The 9010-nt window shown below is 45.0% G+C and overlaps 1 protein-coding gene across 6 annotated transcripts in view; it reads left to right on the forward strand.

Moving 5' to 3' along the window:
- Nucleotides 1-6710, forward strand: part of HOXB3 (homeobox B3) — a 64733-nt gene extending 58023 nt beyond the window's left edge. For 4 of the 6 annotated variants that reach the window (XM_014958992.1, XM_014958991.1, XM_014958993.1 and 1 more), the window contains 2 exons: nucleotides 2666-3219; nucleotides 4324-6710. In XM_014958992.1, the coding sequence (XP_014814478.1) occupies nucleotides 2784-3219; nucleotides 4324-5090 (1203 nt within the window). In that variant the 5' untranslated portion in view covers nucleotides 2666-2783 and the 3' untranslated portion in view covers nucleotides 5091-6710. Of the gene's footprint in view, nucleotides 1-383; nucleotides 3220-4323 lie in introns of those variants that run through there. The other 2 variants (XM_014958995.1, XM_014958994.1) reach the window with 2 other exon arrangements.
- Nucleotides 6711-9010: the final 2300 nt, after the last annotated feature.

Genomic DNA, 9010 nt, shown 5'->3' on the forward strand with positions numbered 1-9010 from the left:
TTATTAATAATAATTTAAATTAAAAGCGGGGCTATGCCTGGTTTCGCTGGCTCTGGGAAATATACCTTAGGAGGGGGGCGGGGGGAGGGGAAAGGCGCTGCTCTTCTTCATAAACACAGTCAGGTTGTGAATTTAGGATTTCCAACATGGAGGGGATGGCTTTGCAGGAGAATCCCTCTGCCTTACATTTCTTTGATCTTTTTCCCCCGACCGCCTGATTATTTTTTTTTCCGAGCATCCTCCTCCCCGCAGCCCTTTCCCTCTCGCACCTTCCCCCGATTTTTATTCATTTTTATTTTATTTTTTTATTTATTTATTTTTTAAGTGCCTCTAAATCCTCGCACTCAAAAGTTGCAGGCAAAGAGTTTGTGGTTAAATGTTACCGCTCGCAAAGTGAAACTTGGAGCGTGATGAAACACCCAGCGCGGATCCTGCCCGGGTTTAATTGGAACAGGAGATAATCGAATATTTATTATTCTGTCTGAGATTTTTTTTTTTTTTTAAACAATTCCTTGGAGTAAATAATTAGGATTGCGGCCGTCCTCGGCGAAGATAAATGAGCGGCATTTGTGAGGCGCTGAGAGATGAGGTACAAAGCAAATCTTCTGTGGAAGCCACAAGCGAGCGAGCTTTTGGGCGAAGGGGATTGTAAATTTATTTTATGGACATTTAGAAAAAAAAAAAAAGCGTCGCTGTTATTTTTAGCTGCTTTAGCTGAGCCTCTCTGCTCGGTTCTGGTTTGGGTTTGTTTTGTGGTTTGTTTTGTTTTTTTTTTTTAAAGAAACCTATGGCAGACAGGAAGGCCTTGGAGAAATTCCCACCTCTGCCCTCGCAGATATTTTCAGCAAACCTATTCATAATAAAGGCGCTGCTGTTTGTTAATTAATTCACAGCTTCTCGGCTCGGGTAGTGGAGTCTACTTTTTAATAAGACATATTTATCATGGCGAGGAAACCAAATGAAAATAACTCCCAGCAAGGATATCATCCTCTCTGTAGACAATAATACATCTCCGTGGAAGATACCGTACAGATTTGGGAATGCAGAAAGGATTTAATCAGTGTTAAAAAAAAAAGCCAAGAGTCCCTTCGCAGACACGTTGGCTGGGGCTGTGTGAGGAGCGTACGGGGGTTTCATGTGACATGACATAAGAACGCAGCAGTCAGGGAAGGGAAAAAAAGATGTTATTTATTGTCGAGCTGTGGCTTCTGTTAAACCCCGGTACTTAGAAATATCGCATTAGACTTTATCTCCACAGAGTTTATTTTATTTTATTTTCGAGAATGAAAGAGCCCAGATAAAATTAAATATACAATAGATACAATTAAATATACAGTGGATATCAATTTCAAAACAAAATGCACAGTGGCTCCTCGTAAACTCTAAGCTGCAGAGAGAAGTCACTGCCTTTTGAAAATATGTTTGCTGCTTGATTGATCCTCACACATCAGATTATTTTCAGGTCAAGATAGTTTTCATATTTCTAAGGGTATTTCTACTCTGTGTTTATGGTAGAGAAAGTTTATGTTTTGAGGAAAGAAGGAGAAAAAGATATTTAAAAAAAAAAAAAAAGGCCAGAGAGAGAAAGAAAAAAGGAAGGTTTCATTTTGTAATTTGAGGTTTTGGATTGGTTTTTTAGACTTTTTGAGCTTGGATTGAGGGAGGGAGGAACGATGAAAAATCAAAGGGTACAAAGTTAAGAGCAAATGGCCTGGTGATGCGTTTGTTTTCCAAGGAAAAAAAAACAACAGCAATTAAACTGGTTTTGGAATCACATCTTGCCAATGGTAGTTCCAGATTCAAAACGGAGGAGTACAAAGCAGTGCAGGCAATGAAGGGGTATGTTTTTTAAATACAACCTGTGCTACCCGAGAGAGAGAGAGAGTAACAAACAGGCCAAAGGAAGCACATTCTTGAATTCATGCCCCTGCTTAAATCTGCTTAAAATATTTGCACTGAATTCCAAAGACATTGTGTAAACAGCAAATCAGGCCAACTGTGTCACGACACCATTACCTGGATAAAACATATTGACTATTTGCTGTTTCCAGTTTAAAAGCAAATATAGCGGACAGGGGCCCTACAATAAACTTAGCAGACTTTTAATTTCTGATGATATAATGTCTTGCTGGTTCTCATGTGTGTGAATAGCTGATTTGAATAAGTCAGGGGTAAGAAAGCGAGACTTTCATTCCTTTCATGCTCGTAGCTAGCAATTATCCGTTCTATACTCTCATATTTACATTAATTTGTGTGTTATCTGGACATGGATGTGTCTACGTGCACACAACACACACATCTACATGCATATATGTATGCATGGGTGTGTATATATATGTATATAGATAAATATAGAAGCAAGTAGATGTACACAGATGAAACCACGTGTACTTACAGAGTGTGGGTGTAGTTACACACCCTGGGTGCCATCCTCTAAGGGAAAAAAAAGGTGCAACCGACCAGGGAAACTACCCCCAAAATCAGCTCAAGGCTTTTGCACTGTAACATTTGTTGAGCCTCCTTAGGCTGCACACAGGACAAAATCTGCTCAAAGCATCTGTTCGCCCTGTTCTGCGGGACCCTATTCATGTCATGGGCCTTTCAGGCCCCAAGATGGATTCATAGGCCGGGTACTATTATTGTGTGTTTTCTCCTAACCTTTCAGGTCAGCTTCCAATAGACAGCTGGAAACGGCCTGTCACGTGGCCTTGGGGTGCCAATGTTCTGCCATAGGGGTGTCAAGACCCTGGTAGCCGGAAAAATCATTTTGGGGAGTCCCAGAGATGCAGAAGACAACGTACTACGACAGCTCCACGCTCTTTGGGGGTTACTCCTACGGGAGCGCCAATGGGTTCGGCTACGAGGGTCCCCAGCAGCCCTTCCAGCCGGCTTCCCACGTGGAGAACGACTACCAGAGGTCTGCCTGCTCCCTCCAGTCTCTTGGCAACACAACCCCGCACGCAAAAAGTAAAGACCTGAACGGGAGCTGCATGAGGCCAAGTTTGCCCCAGGAGCACCACCCGCCTCCCCCCGTCTCGCCGCCCCCAAACCCCGCCACCAACAGCACCAGTAGCAACAGCAATAACCAGTCGGGGAGCACTAAAACTGCCCCCAGCAAAGCCAACCTCAGCGCGAACGCCAGTCTCACCAAGCAGATTTTCCCCTGGATGAAAGAATCGAGGCAAAACTCCAAACAGAAAAACAGCTCCCCTAGCACAGGTACACGGTCCTGCTTTTGTAACCCTCCGCTTGCCTGAAGAGCGAGGTGACGGAGCCACTGGCCAGAATGGTCTTGTTTGGAGGGAGGGGAGATGGGGAGAGGATGCAGCGAGGATGCAGTGAGGATCCAGCGAGGATCCCGGTGCTGGGCATGGTCCCAAGACTGCCAGCCGCATGCCCCGGCCAGGCTGAGCCAGCCTTGGCCCATCCTGCAGCACCGACTGCGCACACTTGGTTTATTTTAAACATCTCCAAAGCACCGCAGGGAAATACAACCGGGCGGTTGTACACGGCCCATGTCTGGCTGCGTGGGTACAGGTACAGGAAAACGTACACCCACTGCTCAACCTCACGATGCTACAGCAGAGCGTTTGTTCTCTTCCCACCTCCCTGCCTCCAGACACAGCAGTAATCGTGGTGCTCTCCGAGTGTATGCGTGCATATAGATAGCATATGCATAACCACATGGATATTCTTGCATGCACAGACACATCTCTAATGCAATCCAGTAAAAAAAAAAATCAGTATGGGAATACCACTCTTCTGACAAATACATTCATATAAAATTTGCAGCAGGCACTTCGCTCTACATTAATACCATTTACCTATTATATGCATGTTTATGTCCCCAAAAGGTAGGTATAAAGGCAATTTGGTGTTTAATAACGTAAATGCTTGTGTTACACAAATACAAGACGCACACAAGATGCACATATGTGTGTTTGTGTGTGTGTGTGTGTGCGCATTCATACGTCGGCAAAAAAAATACCTCCCAACACTGACCCGTGTTAGTATTAATTGGCTTTGCAGTGACTGCCCCCCTGCCAAATATTATTTTCTCAAAATTATCTGTTGGAAATAATCGACTCCTAAATAAATGGCCCTGGAATCCTTTTTTACATGACATGATCAAATTTTCATAAACCAGGGGCAGCTTTGGAGAACAGAACTCTTAATAAATGACATGATTATGGAGTGCAGGCTAATGCGAAGGGGTGAGGGAAGGGGGGGTTGAACTCTTGTGCCTGTTCCAGGATTTATTAAGAAACGATGCATTCAATTTCTGCATGTAAGTAATTATCTTTTATTTCATTTCGCGGCCAGCAGAAACCTGCAGCGGCGAGAAAAGCCCTCCAGGCTCCTCGGCCTCCAAGAGAGCCCGCACGGCCTACACCAGTGCTCAGCTGGTGGAGCTGGAGAAGGAATTCCACTTCAACCGCTACCTGTGCAGGCCCCGCCGCGTGGAGATGGCCAACCTGCTGAACCTCAGCGAGAGGCAGATCAAGATCTGGTTCCAAAACAGGAGGATGAAGTATAAGAAAGATCAGAAGTCGAAAGGCATGGGGTCTTCTTCCGGAGGGCCTTCCCCCACCGGCAGCCCCCCCCAGCCCATGCAATCCTCCGCCGGATTTATGAACGCCTTGCACACCATGAGCAGTAACTATGATGCCCCCTCGCCGCCTTCCTTCAATAAACCCCACCAAAATGCCTATGCCATGTCAACTAACTACCAAAACCCCATCAAAGGCTGCCCCTCCCAACAGAAATACGCCAACACGGCCCCCGAGTACGACCCCCACGTCTTACAAGGGAACGGGGTGGCCTACGGGACTCCCAGTATGCAGGGAAGCCCCGTCTATGTTGGAGGTAACTATGTGGATTCTATGCCCACCTCTGGCCCGTCCCTTTACGGCCTCAATCACCTGCCCCATCACCAGGCTGCCAACATGGACTACAACGGGCCCCCGCAGATGCCCCCGAGCCAGCACCACGGACCATGTGAGACCCACCCCACCTACACAGACCTTTCCACGCACCACGCTTCTTCTCAGGGCAGAATCCAAGAGGCGCCCAAGCTGACCCACCTGTGATGGGGAGCAGGGACAGGCTCAGGCGAAGCAGATGGGACCTCGCCACAGGGCACGGGAGAGGGGAAGAGGGCAGGATCGGCTTCAGGAACATTTGTGTTGAGCTCTTTTCTTTCTTTCTTTGACAGGGCAATTTCTACCAGTTTATTGTGCTCGCTATTACTATTTCTGGGATTTATTAGGCACAATTTCCAACCATTTCAGTATTTACTGCCAAGAGCAGCACTCTCTCTGAAGAGATATACCTCCCGTGTTTCAACACAAATGCTTCTGAAATGGGTTTGGGGTAGTTCTGTGGGAATCTAGCAGATTTTTAGCAGCAGCATCCTTCCAAACCAAGCACCAATCATCACTGATAATTCTTGGACACTGGAAAGGAGAACGGTCGGCCAGCCAAGCCTCTGCAGTTGGTGTGTCTGCCTCTACAGAAACATGCACACGTGTATACATATGCAATCAAAAGAGATTTGAGCAAGAAAACTACCCTCCTCTCCAGCTCCTTCTCAAGAGGAACCTCGCGCTTTCCTTCCCAGCCTTCAGAAGGAGGCATCCTTTTTCGCTGAGTGTCTTCCCACCAGTCTCCACACAAACTGCAAATATACACACCTGCCAACACACAGGATTCACGCTCTTCCCCTCCAGCCCCTGCCTCCCCTCTCAAAAATAATAATAATGATTTAAAAAAAAAAAAAAAAAATAAGAGAGGTCTAAGAATTGCAAAAGGTTTGGGAAACAAGTTTTTGAAATGCCTAAAACCCCCACTTCCAACAATAACAGGGTTCCAAAGAGAGGAAGAAAGAGTTGACAGGTCTGAATATTTTCCCACCTTCGCCTCTGATGACATGAAGTCTCCATTCGATGACACCAGGGTGGTTTTTTTTTTTGTTTGTTTTGGGGGTATTTTTTCTTAGGGTTCATTAGCAGAAAAGCAATCTTAAGAACTTAGAAGTCCTACGCTTCTTTCCTCCTCTTCTCTTGACCTTACGTGAAAACAGGGTATATTTGAACAAACGGAATGTCCTCCAATCGAAGCAGAAGTGAATGGATCTCTAGTATTTGCTAATGCTTTCTTGTCTGGACATCTTTGTTGCACTTAGAGTTTACATATAATGGGTATAAAAACAACTTTGAAGGGCATTCGTCCAACTCAGTCGAGACGTCCTTCAATAGGTGTGTGTTCTGGTGAACATTCATATATATTTATTGGTTATAGCCAGTTTAAAATATTTTCCTTTTTTTGTATTATTTATCCCCAATATTATGTATTTATATGAGGAAAAAAAAAGAATCAAATTGTACTTTTTTAGTATTTACTTGTTATAAAGGACATTGTGTTTCCTTGTCATTGTACAACAAGCTTATTTTAGTTATTGTAATTTAGAAAGACCAGTAGTTTTATGTTACCTTCGTACTTATGAATAATGTAATTAGTTCTACTGGAGGCATGAGAGCAGAACCAGACTGTAATTGTATAGTCCTGAATTAGAAGAACTATAGCTAATCCCTCCCTCCCACCTCACCCCTCCTCTTTGGAGATCTTTCTTTGTTCTTATAGTAGTTATTTTATTTCCTTGCTTAAGGGTTGTCTGTTGAACAATTCTTGAATAAACTTTCTGTTATCAATTTTACCTTGTCCTATCAGTCGCATTTAAAGGCAAAAAGAAATGACGTGTGTGCAAAAATGGCGAAGAAAACGCAGGGAAGGGACCGCGTGAAATATTCCGGAGTCCGCACAGCGGGGTTCGCGTCTGCGAACCCTTTTGGGGTGAAACCCCTGGGATTCGGGCCCAGGGAGGCCGGCCCGGCCCCGCCGCCCCCTCCGCGGCTCTGCGCGGCCCGGCCCGCGCCCGCGGCCACAAAGGGGGATCACGTGGCTCCGGGGCCGGGCTGCCATTGGGCCGCGAATGAAAACAAAGGAAAAGGATCAATCTCAAAAAAAAAAAAAAAAAAAGAAAAAAAAAAAAAAAGAAAAAAAGAAAAAAAGAAAAAAAGAAAAAAAGAAAAAAAGAAAAAGGCCCCAGAGTTTCTGTGCGGGGTCTTTAAAAGTGAAAAGAAATTAAATTACTTATTACGATTATTTATTATTTAAATACACGCGCACGTGCACACAATCACACACGTACACACACATACGTGTGCACACACATGCACACAAACCCACACACCCCGACACCCCTCTCAGACCAACACACATATTTAAAATCGTTATTAAAAGGGAGAAAAAGCCGCCGACAAAGGTTACATTATCAGTGGGAGCGAGAGGGAGAATTACCCTTTGCCAGCAGCAAAAGCAGATGGGATAATACCGTGAATAATTTCCTTTTTATGCTCTAAAGCCCTAAGAAAACTTATATTAAAGCAGCGAGGGCCAATAAAAGTTTTATGGCTCTGGAAAGGGGGTGAACTGCTTGTCAGGCTCCAAATGCTGCGTTTCTGTGGCTGGTGAAGAGGGGAAGGTCCTCTCCAGGGGAAAAAAAGAGGAGGATTTTGATTGTTGCCGGGAGAAAAGGGTAAAAAGGCTGTAAAAGGTACCGAAAAAAAAAAAAAAAAAAAAAAAAAAAAAAAAAAAAAAAGGGGGGGGTTTAATATTTTTCCTAGAACTTTTTTTTTTTTTTTTTTTTTTTTTTTTTTTTTTTTTAAAAAGGACAAAAAAAAAAAAAAAAAAAAAAAAAAAAAGAAACAAAAAGAGCTGGGCTGTAGAAATAAGGAGTGTGTGCGTGTATCCGTGTTTTACACACACAGGTGTGCACAGCCAGGGACATCCCGAGGTGCCTGGATAAACCCACCCGGATAAAAAGGTGGAGTGGAGAAAGCTTTACATGAGAAATGATCTTGCGCTTCTTTCTATCTCTGATCTCTCTTAATAAATGAAGTTCCAGGTTAATAATTATAACCCTCGCGCAATAATAAATAACGGTGTAAGAGGGAGACAGGGCTTGTTTTTCTCCTCAGGACCGGGGGCTGGGTGATGCCCGCCCATGCAGAGAGCAATTTACCATTCGGGGATACTGTAATTTAAAAGCATAAAAGCGTGCAGGCTCTGACGGGGATCGCTCAGAGAACAAGAGCTTGGGCTGGGCTTGGGTTTGTCGGTGGCTTCCACCCCCCCCTCCTCCTCCTCCTCGAATATAATTTTCCCAGTCTCGCGTCCCGGTCGCCATGTTGCTGGGTTTGTGTCAGGGATTCCCAGGAACCGGTTAAAATCGGGGAAAAAAAAAAAAAAAAAAAAAAAAAGAAGCAGGCAGTTGGGAGGTGGGAGCGTGACACCTCTCAGTTTGGCCATGGGCTCCCTCTCCTGCAGCTCCTCACATCCACCGATTCATTTGCACTAAAGAAGCAGGCCCGGGGTTGTCTCACAATTATTGCATTTCTCTCTCCTTCCCTAACCCTGTGAATTTACTGGGACGAGGTGACGCCTTTCCCCGGAGCAGGGAGATTTATTTTCTCTTGTGCCTCCGCCTGGTGCGTGGGAAAAATCCCTTTTCCCCCAAGAGGCTCTTTATTTCTTCTTTTCTTTTTCTTTCTTTATATATATATTTTTTTCTCCCACTTGCAACTTTAGCGTCAGCAAAAGCGGCGAGACCAGTTGGGAAGGGCTGGGAAGAGTTTCTCACCCCAAACTCTCTCGCTGTGTCCCCGCTCCCCAGCGAACCGGCCCCGTCCCTCAAAGGGCAGGGAGGACCCGGCAGCCTCACGACAAACCCGAGACCCCCCAAAATGCCACTTTCATCCGAACAAGCAAGAAATGATCAGAAAACCCAACGATTAATTTTCACATCACTCCTGGTCTGCCGAGAGGGAGTAGATTTATGCTGATTTCGATAAGTGCGTTCACAGATAGGAAATATTTAGGGAAATTCCGCCTTCTATCACGCTGCATTTGGTAAATGCTTTTTTATTTTCTCCCCCCCCCCCCCCCCCCC

The sequence above is a fragment of the Calidris pugnax genome, unplaced genomic scaffold (assembly GCF_001431845.1).
Source record: "Calidris pugnax isolate Ruff unplaced genomic scaffold, ASM143184v1 scaffold335, whole genome shotgun sequence".
NCBI lineage: Eukaryota > Metazoa > Chordata > Aves > Charadriiformes > Scolopacidae > Calidris > Calidris pugnax.